This window comes from Nannobrachium achirus (assembly GCF_963921795.1).
Source record: "Nannobrachium achirus genome assembly, chromosome: 5".
Taxonomy (NCBI): Eukaryota; Metazoa; Chordata; class Actinopteri; order Myctophiformes; family Myctophidae; genus Nannobrachium; species Nannobrachium achirus.
The window spans coordinates 6,567,799-6,585,290 of NC_137814.1; the positions used below are offsets into that span (position 1 = coordinate 6,567,799).

Here is a 17,492-nt window from a genome sequence, read left to right on the forward strand (position 1 = left end):
GACACCTCTTCCGGCTCTCTGGTACCCGTCTCGCCTTGGTGGGCATTTTTGATTGACAGGCTTGGAATTCTTCTGTGTGCGTAAATGACAACAAGGTCGGTAGGCAAATCAGAGGCAGGTTTGAATGGAAAAGTCCCGGAAAAGACGCGTTGTGATTGGCCAGTAGTTTTTTTGAGTGGCAGCCTGCCCTCGACACTTCCTCTTTCGTGCCTATCAAGTTGGACGGGTCGCTCCAATCAACTGCAGCGGATGGACGAGGTATCTAGCTTTTTATATCTGTGGTTGATACCCTCACAAAAACATGCAGTAATGCCTCCCCCTGGCCTAATGGAGGGGAAAGGAACTGGTTGGAATAACGTGTTCCTATCACGTACTACGTCCATCCCAGGGAAATCCCCCCTGTCGGGTGAAAAGAAGCAACTTGGCCTACTCATGCATTGAAGGAAGCATGCAGTTTGTCCGTTGTCTCCCCAGGCGTGGCAGAGGGAGAGCAGAGCCCAGGATTACATAGGCAGTTGGCACTGGGTGGAAATGGGTTACAAAATCGTGGGATAAAAAAAAAAAAATCAAACCTCGGTTCGAAGTGAAGCGGTGAATCTTAGTATAGAATTGTCTGGAGAGCCGGTATGACAGCCGGTATAATAGGTTTTAAAAATATATATAAAAAATCCTGCTTGGTGGTCTCTTAGTTGTTTGTCAACTGCATCCCTCTATAATTATTTCAGTTTCCCAGGTCTGTTATCTGGCCCTGCTGCTTTCCCATTTTTGAGCGGTGCTAACCGCTCCTATAGACCGATTTTTTACCAAAACTATGATGTCACAAATGATGATGACATGAGTTCGCTAGACCAATGAAACACTTCGATTCTGTTGATCTGTCCATGATGTCATAGTCACAGAGGCACTCGTTTGGTTCACCCTGATTTAGAACGCGTTAAGGCCGCGTAAAATACGTCATAACGCGTTTAGGCCGCGTAAAATAGGTCATAACGCGTTTAGGCCGCGTAAAATACGTCATAAAAGATTATTGAGCGGTGCTAACCTTGAATTTCAAAATTATATTAGATGAATATCACTTATAAGCGATAAAATAACCACACTTTTAGACAGACTGTGGAAAATCTTACAGGTTATAAATGATAGGCAGGTAATACAAGTTTAAAATACAAATGAACAGACTTTGAAAAACTAAAATATTCATCTTCTGGCCTCTTCTCGCCTCTCTGGAGGCCTCTCTGGAGGTAAATAAGGTCACTTATCATTACACTATGACACTCTTACAAGCTACAATCCGTAGCTTGGTCAACTAACTGATGAGAAATGACATTAAAGACTTATATAGTCTGAGCAGACCTCTAGACTGACATCATACACAACAAAAAGAATATTGCCATGCATGCCTATCAACACTGATTTGCGCAGGAATTAGTTTGCACCGCTCACTTCGCACGGGTGCGATTTTTCAGCTGTTGTACAGCTTTCCTGATCTCCTCTCTTCTGGGTATGTCACAGGTGATGGGGAAGTTGGTCTGTGCTGGTTGGATTAGCATTAGTTGTGGATGCAGTAGGTGAGAACTATTGGATGTTCAGGACAGATAAAACCTGAAGGCCAAATTATCATATGAAGCTTGACCAATCCTCAAAGTATCCATTCATCAGACCAGGAGGGACACTACACACATATTCTGGACGTACAGGACAGATAAAGCCTATTCATTCTGAACTGAAATGGACATATATGGACATGGGACACACATTTTGCTTTTTGAAAAAGCCTATTCATTCTGGACTGATATTCTGGACGTACGGGACAGAAAAAACCTGTTCATTCTGGCCTGGAGTGACCATATATGGACATGAGGTGACATACATTGTGTTTTTGAAAAACCCTGTTCATTCTGGACTGAGATCACCATATATGGTAATTAAACGGACATTCTGTTTTTGAAAAAACCTGTTCATTCTGGACTGAAATGACCATATATGGGCATGGGACACACAAAGCCACTCATAGGAAGCGGTTTTCACCGCTTAAAAAAAAAAGAGAACCACGTCTTTAAACAAGGGACATTTCCCATCCACCAGGTGGCGCTGACCTGCACCCAGATCTGGTGGAGCTACGACGTGGGCGTGGCGTTCGGCCGTCTGGAGGAGGGTCTGGAGGGGGCCATGAAGGACTACAACAGGAAGCAGGTGTCCATGCTCAACACGCTCATCTCCATGCTGATTGGACAGCTGTCGCCCGGCGACCGCCAGAAGGTCATGACCCTCTGCACCATCGATGTCCACGCCCGAGACGTGGTGGCAAAGATCATCAGCCAGAAGGTGGTCTGACACACACGCACGCACGCACGCACGCACGCACGCACACACACACACACACACACACACACACACACACACACACACACACCCTAGCCATGGTACTGGCTAGGGTTGCTACAGTCAATCAAACTAATTTAATCGGATTATTGCTCTTTTTTGATATTCTACTGTCAGACTGATGATAGGTTCTTGGTTTACCTATGATCCTAGATGACTATTTCTGATATGCATTTGATCTATTACATTGTGTTTACCTTGCTTACTGTAAACCGCCCTGGATAAAATCTTCTAAAAATGCCTAAATTGTAATCAAATCAAATCATGTTAGATTGACATGCTGTATACCATGGGTTAGGGTTGCAACAGTCAATCAAACAAATCAATTTAATCAATAACCAAAAATAACACTTTATCTATTTTATTTTTTTCCTTTTCATTTGCACATTGTCCAACCTGGCCATTCATCTCACCACCTCTAGGTGGAGCACTCCCAGGCGTTCCTATGGTTAAGGTAACTATTTTGGATCATCACTTTCAAATCAAAGCAAGCTACTGAAGATGTATCACACATTCTTTTACACCAGTGGTTCTCAACCTTTTCAAGCCGCGACCCCCAAAATAATCATGTTTTAACTGGGGACCCCCCCCCCCCCCCCCCCCCCCCACCCTGACAAGCACTAAGAGTTGAGGCATTACATTTTGTACAACACGGTTTTATTGTGAAAATAGCCAATCTACATGCTCAGCATGTAGATTGGCTATGTTCACAATTTCTGCCTCTAATATTGGACAATTTGGCCAATGTTTAATTTGACATTTTAGAGGCATTAAAAAGTCCTTAAATTGTCACTTCAGAAATGTGCATATACCCTCTATACACTTAAACTTTATGTTGGTTTGTTTACTGTTGAGTGAGAAAACAATGTTGCACATTAAGTTAATCGTCTGTGGGACCACCCCAAAATAATTTGGAGACCCCCCCTGGGGGTCCCGACCGACCCACAGGTTGAGAACCACTGTTTTACACAAGCACGACACTTAAAACACTTGTGCTTTAAACCCCAGTCAGCTGAGACATCGCTGGGACGAGAAGGAGAGGCACTGCTACGCCAACATCTGTGACGCCCAGTTCCTCTACTCCTACGAATACCTGGGGAACACCCCTCGACTGGTCATCACCCCCCTCACCGACAGGTAGTAGTCTGGGATCACTTCACTTTTCGGGTTTGTAACCGGTCTGGAGCGGAAACCACAAAACGTCATGCTGTAGTACTCAAAGGACTACAATTTGCCGGAAAGATCAAACCGGATTCAGTTTTAACCCAAAATATTCCCCTGCGCTCAAGGACATACTTGTAGGGCCTACCTAATAAACTCCTTGATGCAGAGTAGTTTTACTTTTGAAAAAATCATTTGGTATATGCATCTTTTTGTCCAACTGTTAGCGACTGGCAAGACTACACTAGGCTACTCCAGCATTTTAATAGGGATTGGGGAAACAAACAGGGGGGAACCAAATCAAAGCGATGTCGCTTCTTCTAGTGGTTTCCGCACTTTAGGCGGAAACCAAACGGCCTGTTGTGAACGAACACCAGGCTTTCCCCCAGAAAGCCTGGTAGGCGAGGTTACTGACAGGTAGGAACACCCCTCCATGGTCATCACCCCCCTCACCGACCGGTAGGTCACCATCACTCCTCTGACTATAGAATACCTGGTCATCTAACTATAGGGGAGGGGTGGTTTACACCAACACAGATTAAGCCTTAACCTGGTTTAGATCAAGGTTTATCTTTTAATCCAGTTGCACCAAACTTTAAACCTAGTTTTCATCAATAGGTTTAGTTTTAAACCATATTTTTAATCTTGGTTTGAATTTTCACTGTAAACCTGGATTAATCTTAATCCTGTTGCACTGCTACTTTAAATTTAAACATCAGTAAGGGATTAATTTTAAACTTGCAGGAGAGGTGGTTTAAATGTAAACATGCCACTCACATGAATGAGGGTCAGCTGGCAGCGTCCAGCAGGCTTGCTTAACTGCACACCACAGAGTGCAGACATTTCGTTTATCATTAATTCACAGACTTGTAAAGTTTGTTTGAAGCCTGTCCACGCCGCCGCTGCAACATGCACACATTTACCGTGTGCGTGTGTGTGTGTGTGTCTGTGTGTGTGTGTGTGTGTGTGTGTGTGTGTGTGTGTGTGTGTGTGTGTGTGTGTGTGTGTGTGTGTGTGTGTGTGTGTGGTGTGTGTGTCTGTGTGTGTGTGTGTGTGTGTGCGTGTGTGCGTGTGTGTGTGCGTGTGTGTGTGCGTGCGTACGTGTGTGTGTGTGTGTGTGTGCGTGTGTGTGTGCGTAGGTGTTACATCACTCTGACCCAGTCCCTCCACCTCACCATGTCCGGAGCCCCGGCCGGCCCGGCGGGCACCGGGAAGACGGAGACCACCAAGGACCTGGGCCGAGCGCTAGGCATCATGGTCTATGTATTCAACTGCTCTGAGCAGATGGACTACAAGGTAGTGTGTGTGTGTGTGTGTGTGTGTGTGTGTGTGTGTGTGTGTGTGTGTGTGTGTGTGTGTGTGTGTGTGTGTGTGTGTGTGTGTGTGTGTGTGTGTGTGTGTGTGTGTGTGTGTGTGTGTGTGTGTGTGTGTGTGTGGTAACATCCACGATTCGATTCAGAATCGATTCTTGGGGTCACGATTCACGATTTCTTTCGATTTTTTCAATTCCGAACGATTCGAATTCAGAAACGATTATTTTCAGATTTAAAAACGATTCTCGATTCAAAACGATTCTCTTTTAAATTCATAGGATATCAGGAGCTACTCCAGTCTGCTGGCATGAAAGCAGAGTACATTTACGTAGCTTTTATAATTGTAAAGGTTTTATCAACTTATTGCAATAATAATAAATCCAAGACAACATGTCTGATTTATTCATGTTTGCACACATTCTTTTAACTTGTACAAACACAACATAATGAATACCTAATTTTTTTTTAAATCATTATAAAAAAAATCATAAAATAAAATAAAAATCATAAAATAAAATAAAAATCATAATATCTATTAAATAATATCTAATAAAAAAATTGAATCGATTCTGAATCGTACCATGTTAAAAACGTGATTCGAATTCAAAACGATTTTTTCCTGCACCCCTTTATTTCTCAATCTTTTTTGGCTTGAGCAACCCCTTTCCCTGATTTCTGAATCCAAGTACCCCCTTTACCCGACAACAACATTTCGCTCTTAAAACTGCAATTAAAACCATAAATAGCCTACATGATGCTATGATAAACCATCTATTTCAAGAATATAAAATCACATAGAAGAAATGGAGTGAAAGATTGTCAAACTGTGTTTCCTGAGCACTGAGCAGATGTATTTTCAACACTGTGGCCAAAACATTTCAGTCCAGTTTTCATGTCAATAACTTTAAAACATTAGCACATCCCAGTTGCCTGGTACCATGTAATTTCGGTTTAGCAGCTATTAGGCTCACACCAAGTTTATCCATGAGTCATCATTAAACACAACAGTAAATGTGTTTTCCCCTTCCTAATTCAATTGTTTTTAATTCTTTAACTATGAATAATATTATTACGATTTTTACTTATATCTTTCCTTTTTGGGGGCATTTCTCATGTACCCCCTGCAGTACGCCTATAGGGTACACATACCCCCATTTCAGAAACACTGATCTATAAGGTCTCTCTCTCTCTCTCTCTCTCTCTCTCACTCTCTCTCTCTCTCTCTCTCTCTCTCTCTCTCTGTCTCTCTCTCCCTCTCCCTCTCCTCTCTCTCTCTCTCTCTCTGTCTCTCTCTCTCTCTCTCTCTCTCTCTCTCTGTCTCTCTCTCTCTCTCTCTCTCTCTCTCTCTCTCTCTCTGTCTCTCTCTCTCTCCCTCTCCCTCTAGTCGTGTGGTAACATATACAAGGGTCTGGCCCAGACGGGGGCCTGGGGATGCTTTGATGAGTTCAACAGGATCTCTGTGGAGGTTCTGAGCGTGGTGGCTGTCCAGGTACTGTTCAATATACACATAAATATATTATAACATATTATACAGGCTGTCTGTGGAGGTTCTGAGCGTGGTGGCTGTCCAGGTACTCTTCAATACATAATATATGTTAACACATGGGGTTTGCAAAAGGGCCTTTCTGTGTGGAGTTTGCCTGTTCTCCCGTGTCTTCTAGGGTAGATACGGTACCCTCACAAAAAACATGCAGTAATCCTGGTCTCCATACTGCCTCTCCCTGACCAGCCGGATGGAGGGGAAAGGAACTGGTTGGAATAACGTGTTCCTTCCACGTGCTACGTCCAACCGGGGAAATCCCCCCTGTCAGGTGAAAAGAAGCGACGTGGACTCCTCATGCACAGAAGGAAGCATGAGGTCAGTCTGTGGTCTCCCAGGTTGTCAGAGGGAGTCGGTTTCAGTTACATTAGATAACTGACACCGGGTGAAACATGGGTTACAAAAATCGTGGGATAAAAATTCGCGAGACTACACCTCCAAGATGTATTTGGGTCACGTGGAGACAACAGATGTCTCTTTCTGATAGGTTTATGTCAGAGACTACATCTCCCATGAGTCTTTGTGTCACGTGGTTGCAGGCTAGGAGCAAGAGGAGAAGACACCCTGTGACGCGTTGGTGACCACGCCTATCCGCCATGACACTTTGGGTGGCGGAAGTGGCACTGGAGGTTAGGTGAATAACATTAGCGTCTATGAGCTTCGGCTGGGACAGCTCATGAACAAAAAATAATTCTGAACGATAGAGACCTTTGTTGTATAATCGCTCCAGGAATATAAAAGAAGACATATCACAGGTATTTTTACAATCACTTGCTTTACGATGTGCACAGTACATAATTTTATTGAGGCACCTAAACAGCTGCAAGTATAGTTTCTGTCTCGGAGCTGTCGCGAGATTTGTATTCCAGACATGGAATGGTGGAGAGTCTCGCGATACTATCTAGTTCAGAAACGTAAATTGTGCTCTTTAGATGCCTCTATAATGTTATACAGTGTACTCACCGAAAAGCAACACAGCACAAAACAATGTGTGACATGTTTTCTTTTATATTCCTGAGCTGAGTGTTTTATAAAGGTCTCTATCGTTCAGAATAATTTTTGGAGCGGTGAAAGCGCTCCCAATCGACAGGTATGTCTGTGGCTGGCTGGCTATGTGGCTGGCTGGCTGGCTGGCTGGGTATGTCCGTAGCATGGCAATACCTTGAGTGGCCACACAAGTTAAAGGAGGGGCGCTGTTGTGCAGGCACAAACACACACACACACACACACACACACACACACACACACACACACACACACACACACACAGATTCACCGCTCCACTTCGAACCGAGGTTTGATTTTTGTTCATGAGCTGTCCCAGCCGAAGCTCATAGACGCAATGTTATTCACCGAACCTCCGGTGCCACTTCCGCCACCCAAAGTGTCATGGCGGATGGCATGGAGCCTAAAATGACGTTGGTGTCCATTCCTTCTTTGATCTTCCTTGGTTGCAGGTGAAGAGCATCCAGGACGCGGTGCGGGACAGGAAGCAGAGGTTCAACTTCCTGGGGGAGGAGGTCTCTCTGGCGCCCTCTGTGGGCATCTTCATCACCATGAACCCTGGATACGCCGGACGCACCGAGCTGCCTGAGAACCTCAAGGCTCTGTTCAGGTCATCTATCTACGAATCTATCATGGTTAAAATGGAGTTTGAAGTTACAATTGGTGTGTATGGGGAGAAGCCCCGCAGGAGGAGGGCCTAGTAACATTTACATCAAATATCTAAATATTGAATCAAGCCAATTAAAATCTGTCCAGGGTGTTCATAAAAGCCTGATTAGACGATAAAATGACCTGGTCTTTGTCCTCTTTGTCTTCTTCACGCTCTGTGACTGCAGGGAATCTATGTAAACTGGGGTCCATGCTCAAGTTATCTCAGCCCTATGGTTCCGTCAACCTGCTGACGCTGGTGTGAATGTTAACCACTATACAGTATGCCTAAACCTAAGCCAAACCCTAACCCTAGCCCCAGTGAGGGAACATAGGGTCAAGGGAACATAGCCATGATCCCGTAAACTGTATGGCCACAGGCGTTTTACAATGATGAAGTAGAAACTTGTGGATTTCACGTTCAGTTCCTCTCCAAAGCTGAATTTTCCCTCTACTATACTACAGCCCATAAACTACACAGGTTCAACCAGATGTTCTGTACATCTTTGTACAGTTATGTTAGGAATAAGCAAGTGAAGAGGTAGTTGTACATCTTTGTACAGTTATGTTAGGAATAAGCAAATGAAGAGTTTAGTTGAGCTGAAAGACGGACAGCTGTCTCCTCCCGTCCAGCGTAACAGCACTGTGAGACTTTTTGTACCACAGTCATGGCAGGCGGCAGCCTCTACAGGGTGTCGCTCAGGAAATTGGTCTATAGATCTGTCTGTCTGTCTGTCTGTCTGTCTGTCTGTCTGTCTGTCTGTCTGTCTGTCTGTCTGTCTGTCTGTCTCAGACAATGTGTCATGGTAACTCTCTCCTCTGATTGGCTCTTACAGACCATGTGCAATGGTGGTGCCAGACTTCGAGCTGATCTGTGAGATCATGCTGGTGGCCGAGGGTTTCCTGGATGCTCGTCTCCTGGCCAGGAAGTTCATCACGCTGTACACCTTGTGTAAAGAACTGCTGTCTAAACAGGTACTACTACCTTAACCTCTGTGTAAAGAACTGCTGTCTAAACAGGTACTACTACCTTAACCTCTGTGTAAAGAACTGCTGTCTAAACAGGTACTACTACCTTAACCTCAAATAACTGCTGTCTAAACAGGTACTACTACCTTAACCTCAAATAACTGCTGTCTAAACAGGTACTACTGTCTAAACAGGTACTACTACCTTAAAGAACTGCTGTCTAAACAGGTACTACTACCTTAACCTCTGTGTAAAGAACTGCTGTCTAAACAGGTACTACTACCTTAACTCTGTACACTCTGTGTAAAGAACTGCTGTCTAAACAGGTACTACTGTCTAAACAGGTACTACTACCTTAAAGAACTGCTGTCTAAACAGGTACTACTACCTTAACCTCTGTGTAAAGAACTACTGTCTAAACAGGTACTACTACCTTAACCTCTGTGTAAAGAACTACTGTCTAAACAGGTACTACTACCTTAACCTCTGCTGTGAGGCTATCGCCTCACAGCTAGAAGGTCCTGGGTTCGATTCCCGCCGGGGAACACTGTGGGCACTGGCGTGTTCTCTCCTCCGCGTCATCAGCCCTAGGTGGGGTTGGTGAATGGGCTTTTCTGTGTGGAGTTTGCATGTTCTCCCTGTGTCTCCTAGGGTAGATAACCCTCACAATAACATGCAGTAATCCTGGTCTCTATACTGCCTCCCCCTGGCCAGCCGGATGGAGGGGAAAGGAACTGATCGGAATAATGTGTTCCTTCCATGCGCTACGTCCAACCGGGGAAGCTCCCCCTGTGTGGTTGCCGTTTTCGCATTTTCTCATTCAAGTCAATGGGGGAAATGAATTCACTAACTAATAAATGACACAACAACGTATATTTTAGCAAAATGCAAGCATACGATTCCCGATGAAGCCGGTCTCGAGGACCACTATGACTAAGTTTCTCTATGTTTTACCACTATAACGAAGTTCTTCTATGTTTCAGGACCACTATGACTAAGTTCCTCCATGTTTCAGGACCACTATGACTGGGGTCTGAGGGCCATCAAGTCGGTCCTGGTGGTGGCCGGCTCGCTGAAGAGAGGAGACCCGGGCCGGGCGGAGGACCAGGTTCTGATGCGCGCCCTGAGGGACTTCAACGTCCCTAAGATCTCCACGGACGACATGCCGGTCTTCATGGGGCTGATCGGAGACCTGTTCCCCGCGCTGGACGTGCCCCGCAAGAGAGACATGGACTTTGAGACGACCGTCAGGCAGTCTGTGCTGGACCTGAAGCTGCAGGCAGAGGACAACTTCATACTCAAGGTACCTGAACTAGAGATGCAACCATAATGCACAGATTCCCAAACCCAGTGGTGTAAATAAACTAAGTGCATTTACTTAAGTACTGTTAGGCCTATTTGTACTTTACTTAATTTCCAATTTCCGATACTTTACAACTCCACTACATCTCGGATCGAAATATTGTACTTTTACTCCACTGTTCATTTGAAAACGTTGAATTACTAATTACTTTGTTGATTGTTAAAACATATATTAACTACTTCAGCCCCATATACGTTTCGACCATCTGAAAATAGCTGATATGCAGCGATGGCTTCAGAGAATTGTTTAGAGCAGGGGCTAATGAATTTTGGTAACAAACAATATTGAATAATACTAATACGATTAGGGTATCGATAACTGAACAGACCAGATCATTGGCAGATGCCAGCTCCAAATATATGGACTGCAGGTGATCGGATAGGGTTTTTTTTTTTTTTTTTTTAAGGCTGAAGATGCTTTTTTTCTTTCTTTTTTTTTTTAAAGTCAATTGTCTTTCACATATCATCTATATTATTTATTTTTTCCATCAATATTTTTCATCACATTTGGGTTTGGCTAAAGCCCCCCCCAGAACTGAGTCTTTGATTAGACAGATTGATGTGAGCCAATCAGGTGCTCTGATTAGACAGGTCTGTTATTGAACTCAGCGATCATTCTCCAGAAATAACACACAGCTGAATTCAGTGATTGACCAATCAGAATCAAGCATCCAACCAAGCCTTGTAATAAAGCAAGTTAAAATACTAGGGTTCTGACTAACATGAATGTAATTTATGATGGTACTGTCACCATGCCTGCCTATAGGTGGTACAGTTGGAGGAGCTGCTGGCGGTGCGCCACTCGGTGTTCGTGGTGGGTAATGCGGGCACCGGAAAGAGCCAGGTGATGCGGGCGCTCCACAGAACCTACCAGAACATGAAGCTCCGCCCCCTCTGGACCGACCTCAACCCCAAGGCCGTCACCAACGACCAGCTGTTCGGGATCATCAACCCGGCTACCAGGGAATGGAAAGACGGTGATTGGTTGCTTTGTTTGATTGATTGATTGATTGATTGATTGAATAGTTTATTCGAATTCAGAGTTTTCTTTATTTTTTTATTTTTATTTTTATTTTTTTTAAGATATTTTTTATGGCTTTTTCTGCCTTTATTGATAGTTATAAAGTAGGCTGACAGGAAATGGGGAGAGAGATGGGGGGGGGTGGCACGCAGCAAAGGTCGTCTGGATCAGGACTCGAACCTGCGACGATGCAAGGCTGGTCTGGATTACCAGCCTAGGTACCTGGACCACTACCCTGTGGCCCAGGCCGAGTTCAGAGTTAGAGGACAAGACCACTTTGGTAGAGGTTTGGGTTGGGTACTTACATTGCCATGATTTAACAACAAAGGTGGGCAAGGAAAAAATTAAAGTGAAAGAAATCAATGGGGGAAATATTTTTGATTATCAATTTCTGGACAATGGAGAAATCATTTCAGATATCTTGCCCACCTTTACATCATGACAACCCAACTCTCTACCAAAGTGGTCTGGACCGTTAGAAGACCTTATAGGACCAATTACAAATTGCAGACAGATGTTCTTCTATGGTGGTTTTGAAGGAGTGTAGGGAGTCACACTTTCTGTGCGATTCTGTGTATGTGTTTTTTATCGATTCTGGGGTTTTTCTCGATTCTGTGTATGTGTTTTCTATCGATTATGGGTTTTCTCCCGATCCTGTGTAAGTGTTTTCTATCGGTTATGGGGTTTTCTATCGATCGATAGAAAACACATACACAGGATCGATAACAGTAACAGTAGAACATATTCGACACGCTACTGTGTCATCAAACAGGATCCAGAGCGGCATATTAATATTCTATTCATTAATTAATTCATCAGCCTCTGCTAGGGTTTTCTTTGTTTTTACCTTATTTTGCGTCGAGTTATATCCATTTTTCAGAATTTGCTATCATTGGTCTGGCGGACACAAAAGAATTTCAGGCCAATTTGTTAAATGTAAAACTGTCTCTCTCTTTTTTGTTTTTCTCCTCCCTAAAGGACTGTTCTCCAAGATAATGCGTGAGCTGGCCAACGTGGCTCACGGTGGACCCAAGTGGATGGTCCTGGACGGGGACATCGACCCCATGTGGATCGAGTCCCTGAACACCGTCATGGACGACAACAAGGTGAGGAGGACTTAGAGATAACATTAAAATATGCAAATATGTGTGTGTGTGTGTGTGTGTGTGTGTGTGTGTGCGTGTGCGTGTGCGTGTGCGTGTGCGTGCGTGCGTGCGTGCGTGCGTGAGTTATGATGTTTAGTTATGAGTTATCATAACTAAACATCATAACATAACTACGGCCATACTCTACCCTTATTGGTCGAGGACTGGCTGGCCACCTCTGAAAACCGAATCTAGCTATGCTCGTAACACGGACCATGGTGGAAGTCCTATGGTCAGCACACATTCTAGAGAGGAGAATGAATGGAAAATGTACCAGTTATATTTTTATTTTAATGAAATACAATCACTGAATATACCTTTAATAAAGTGTCCAATCAATGGATGTTAACCCGTTAGGTGCTGACCCTGGCCAGCAACGAGCGCATCCCTCTGAACCCCTCCATGAGGCTGCTGTTTGAGATCAGCCACCTCCGTACGGCCACCCCTGCTACCGTGTCCAGAGCAGGTACTGTACCCCTGCTACCGTGTCTGTACCCCCCTGCTACCGTGTCTGTACCCCCCTGCTACCGTGTCCAGAGCAGGTACTGTACCCCTCTGCTACCGTGTCCAGAGCAGGTACTGTACCCCTGCTACCGTGTCCAGAGCAGGTACTGTACCCCTGCTACCGTGTCTGTACCCCCCTGCTACCGTGTCCAGAGCAGGTACTGTACCCCCCTGCTACCGTGTCCAGAGCAGGTACTGTACCCCTGCTACCGTGTCTGCCCCCCTGCTACCGTGTCCAGAGCAGGTACTGTACCCCTGCTACCGTGTCTGTACCCCCCTGCTACCGTGTCCAGAGCAGGTACTGTACCCCTGCTACCGTGTCTGTACCCCCCTGCTACCGTGTCCAGAGCAGGTACTGTACCCCCCTGCTACCGTGTCCAGAGCAGGTACTGTACCCCTGCTACCGTGTCTGTACCCCCCTGCTACCGTGTCCAGAGCAGGTACTGTTCCCCTGCTACCGTGTCTGTACCCCCCTGCTACCGTGTCCAGAGCAGGTACTGTACCCCTGCTACCGTGTCTGTACCCCCCTGCTACCGTGTCTAGAGCAGGTACTGTACCCCTGCTACCGTGTCTAGAGCAGGTACTGTACCCCTGCTACCGTGTCTAGAGCAGGTACTGTACCCCTGCTACCGTGTCCAGAGCAGGTACTGTACCCCTGCTACCGTGTCCAGAGCAGGTACTGTACCCCTGCTACCGTGTCCAGAGCAGGTACTGTACCCCTGCTACCGTGTCCAGAGCAGGTACTGTACCTCCCTGCTACCGTGTCTAGAGCAGGTACTGTACCCCTGCTACCGTGTCCAGAGCAGGTACTGTACCCTCCTGCTACCGTGTCCAGAGCAGGTACTGTACCCCTGCTACCGTGTCTGTACCCCCCTGCTACCGTGTCCAGAGCAGGTACTGTACCCCTGCTACCGTGTCCAGAGCAGGTACTGTACCCCTGCTACCGTGTCCAGAGCAGGTACTGTACCTCCCTGCTACCGTGTCCAGAGCAGGTACTGTACCCCTGCTACCGTGTCCAGAGCAGGTACTGTACCCCTGCTACCGTGTCTGTACCCCCCTGCTACCGTGTCCAGAGCAGGTACTGTACCTCCCTGCTACCGTGTCCAGAGCAGGTACTGTACCTCCCTGCTACCGTGTCCAGAGCAGGTACTGTACCTCCCTGCTACCGTGTCCAGAGCAGGTACTGTACCTCCCTGCTACCGTGTCTAGAGCAGGTACTGTACCCCTGCTACCGTGTCCAGAGCAGGTACTGTACCCTCCTGCTACCGTGTCCAGAGCAGGTACTGTACCCCTGCTACCGTGTCTGTACCCCCCTGCTACCGTGTCCAGAGCAGGTACTGTACCCCTGCTACCGTGTCCAGAGCAGGTACTGTACCCCTGCTACCGTGTCCAGAGCAGGTACTGTACCTCCCTGCTACCGTGTCCAGAGCAGGTACTGTACCCCTGCTACCGTGTCCAGAGCAGGTACTGTACCCCTGCTACCGTGTCTGTACCCCCCTGCTACGGTGTCCAGAGCAGGTACTGTACCTCCCTGCTACCGTGTCCAGAGCAGGTACTGTATCCCTGCTACCGTGTCCAGAGCAGGTACTGTACCCCTGCTACCGTGTCCAGAGCAGGTACTGTACCCCTGCTACCGTGTCCAGAGCAGGTACTGTACCCTGCTACCGTGTCCAGAGCAGGTACTGTACCTCCCTGCTACCGTGTCCAGAGCAGGTACTGTACCTCCCTGCTACCGTGTCCAGAGCAGGTACTGTACCCCTGCTACCGTGTCCAGAGCAGGTACTGTACCCCTGCTACCGTGTCCAGAGCAGGTACTGTACCCCTGCTACCGTGTCCAGAGCAGGTACTGTACCCCTGCTACCGTGTCTGTACCCCCCTGCTACCGTGTCCAGAGCAGGTACTGTAGCTGTTACCGTTTGTTGCCGTTTGACATTTTTGTGCCGTGGCTCTTGTCTATAAATCTGTCGAAGATATGCCATCAGTGGTTCTCAACCTGTGGGTCGCGACGCCCAGGGGGGTCGCCAAAAATGTCCAGGGGGTCAAATCAAATGATCTCACGGCACCCCTGGACTGCCGTCACGGCACCCCAGGGTGCCCCAGCCCTGTCACCCACTTTGAAAACCCCTGGTCTACACAATAGGGTTCAATGGACGTCGGGTGACGTTCGTGACGTAATTACGTCTCGGCCTAACACATTTTGGCACCGAATTATGTGCCTATTATCCCCTACTTCCGCATGCTTCAAAACGCCACTGAGCAACTTCATTGAAATGAATAGCTGGGGGCGGGGCTGTCCGCTCTCTATTTATTTATAACTCTATGGTTTGTCCCTCTAGGCATCCTGTACATCAACCCGGCGGACCTGGGCTGGAACCCGCCCGTGTCCAGCTGGATTGACAGCAGGGAGGTCCAATCAGAGAAGGCCAACTTGATCATCCTGTTTGACAAGTACCTCCCCTCCTGCCTGGACAGCCTCAAATCAAGGTCTGCATAACAACTAACAGTTACCATGACAACCATTAACAACTAACTAGAGCAGGGGTCTTCAACAGGGGGTCGGGGAGTCCCCGAGAACCCTAGTGTCCATATTCTGAGAACTCTAGCCAAAAATAGCAGATCTACAAGCTTGTAGATCGGCTATTTTTGGCAAAGAGGTTTGGTGTATAGGGGAAAAGAGCAGACTAAGTACAGAATGAACGGTCAAGTTAATGATGGCTCAAGTGGTTAAATATCTGAAAACAAAATGTACATGAATCGAAAATACACTGATGATTGTGCTGTCAAACAATGAAACTATATGGAATCTATGAAAAGGTTGCAGGGGGTTCCTGCTTCATCTCTCTCTCTCAATGAAGGGGTCCTTGGCCTGAACACGTTGAAGACCCCTGAACTAGAGTACTTATTTTTCATTTGATAAAGTTTGAATTTGAGAAGATTTCAATTCGTTCTTTTTAAAGGTCCTACACCATGCATTTAAAAATAATTTATATAACACTGTTTGTGTCCCAAAAACGTTTTTGAAAAGGTTTGAGGCTAAATTACCACTCCTGAATACAGAGCCCCTGTCATTTCTGCCTGGCTTTCAGAGCATTTTCAGCTGCAGTACCACCTTGTCCTGAGTGGGAGGACTGCGCTATTGAGCCAGTTTTGGCCCCACACTCCTCCCCACCTCCTGCTCAGCAGGCCTGCCCACCCCTCCCCAACCCTCTCCCAGCTCCTCCTGCCTCCTTCTCAGGCCTGCCCACCCCTCCCCAACCCTCTCCCAGCTCCTCCTGCCTCCTTCTCAGGCCTTGTGACATCACAAATCTGACATTTCACAATCAGGACCGTTCTGAGACATGCTAACATAGATCTGCCCATAAACTGAGAAAGACACAATGGTCAGAAATAGGACTTTGTGAGGATAGAAGTTGCTGGTGGGACACCAAGAAAATACATAAAAATTGGAAAAATGAAAATTCATGGTGTAGTCCCTTTAAGAACAAATTAAATTTGCGTCCAATCTGTACGGTAGGGGGGTTAAAAGACACCATACTCAATATGTAGGCACTAGGTAGGGTAAAGACATCACACTCAATTGATTGATTGATTGATTGATTGAATGATTGATAGATTGAGAACTTTATTAGAAGTTTGCACAGGAAAAGGTACAGTTTCATGACAGTGCAGTTCACTGGTACAAAGAAAGCCTCCGGGCTTGTTTCAATGGGGGTCCTTTATAACATATATATTTTTTACCAGTTTCGAGTAGCTGTTTAGAGTAGCAATCTGTAGGGTAGGTACTAGGTGGGGTAAAGTAATCACAGATACAGCAGGTAAAAGACATCACACTTATAGAAACACCATACATAACTAGAAATCATTTTTTGAGGAGAATAAACTTGACCTAGAACGATTTGGTATAACATACTGGTCTGGCCTTTCAGTGAGCCGATGCACAATCAATGAATAAAGTGATTGATCCTCCTGACCTGTGGCAGGTTTAAGAAGATCATCCCGGTGACGGAGCAGAGCATGGTGCAGACGCTGTGTCACCTGCTGGAGTGTCTGCTGACCCCCGAGCACACCCCCCCCGACAGCTCCAAGGAGCTCTACGAGCTCTACTTTGTGTTCGCCGCCGTCTGGGCGTTTGGCGGAGCGCTGTTCCAAGACCAGGTATGAAACATCACTCAGGGACGTGCTGGGCCCCTGATTCAGCCCGGGAAAAAGAGTTGGATAAGCCCTCATTGCGCGCTATAGAGAGAGATCTCTCTCTGTAGCGCTGCTGCTACTTTGCCATTTTAGATCATGCCAAGTGACAAGCCAGTGGGCCAATTACATGAGTTATATTTCATTGTCGGGTGGAGACCTTGTATGTCCAAAACCGTTTGTTTTGTATTTATCATTTCATGATTTAAACTTGTGAAAACAGCAGATCTACAAGCACACAACGCCTCGCACCA

At 46.3% G+C, this 17,492-nt stretch overlaps 1 protein-coding gene across 1 annotated transcript in view; it reads left to right on the plus strand.

The window, feature by feature from the left end:
• dnah9 (dynein, axonemal, heavy chain 9) overlaps positions 1–17,492 on the plus strand; it is a gene marked incomplete at both ends in the record, with an annotated part of 122,590 nt that overhangs the window by 48,666 nt on the left and 56,432 nt on the right. The window contains 13 exons of the mRNA XM_080725498.1: positions 2,086–2,325; positions 2,805–2,836; positions 3,391–3,519; positions 4,683–4,839; positions 6,241–6,345; positions 7,854–8,011; positions 8,886–9,024; positions 10,034–10,321; positions 11,147–11,357; positions 12,380–12,507; positions 12,904–13,012; positions 15,387–15,534; positions 17,031–17,205. Coding sequence (XP_080581624.1) covers positions 2,086–2,325; positions 2,805–2,836; positions 3,391–3,519; positions 4,683–4,839; positions 6,241–6,345; positions 7,854–8,011; positions 8,886–9,024; positions 10,034–10,321; positions 11,147–11,357; positions 12,380–12,507; positions 12,904–13,012; positions 15,387–15,534; positions 17,031–17,205 — 2,019 coding nt within the window. The remainder of the gene's footprint in view (positions 1–2,085; positions 2,326–2,804; positions 2,837–3,390; positions 3,520–4,682; positions 4,840–6,240; positions 6,346–7,853; positions 8,012–8,885; positions 9,025–10,033; positions 10,322–11,146; positions 11,358–12,379; positions 12,508–12,903; positions 13,013–15,386; positions 15,535–17,030; positions 17,206–17,492) is intronic.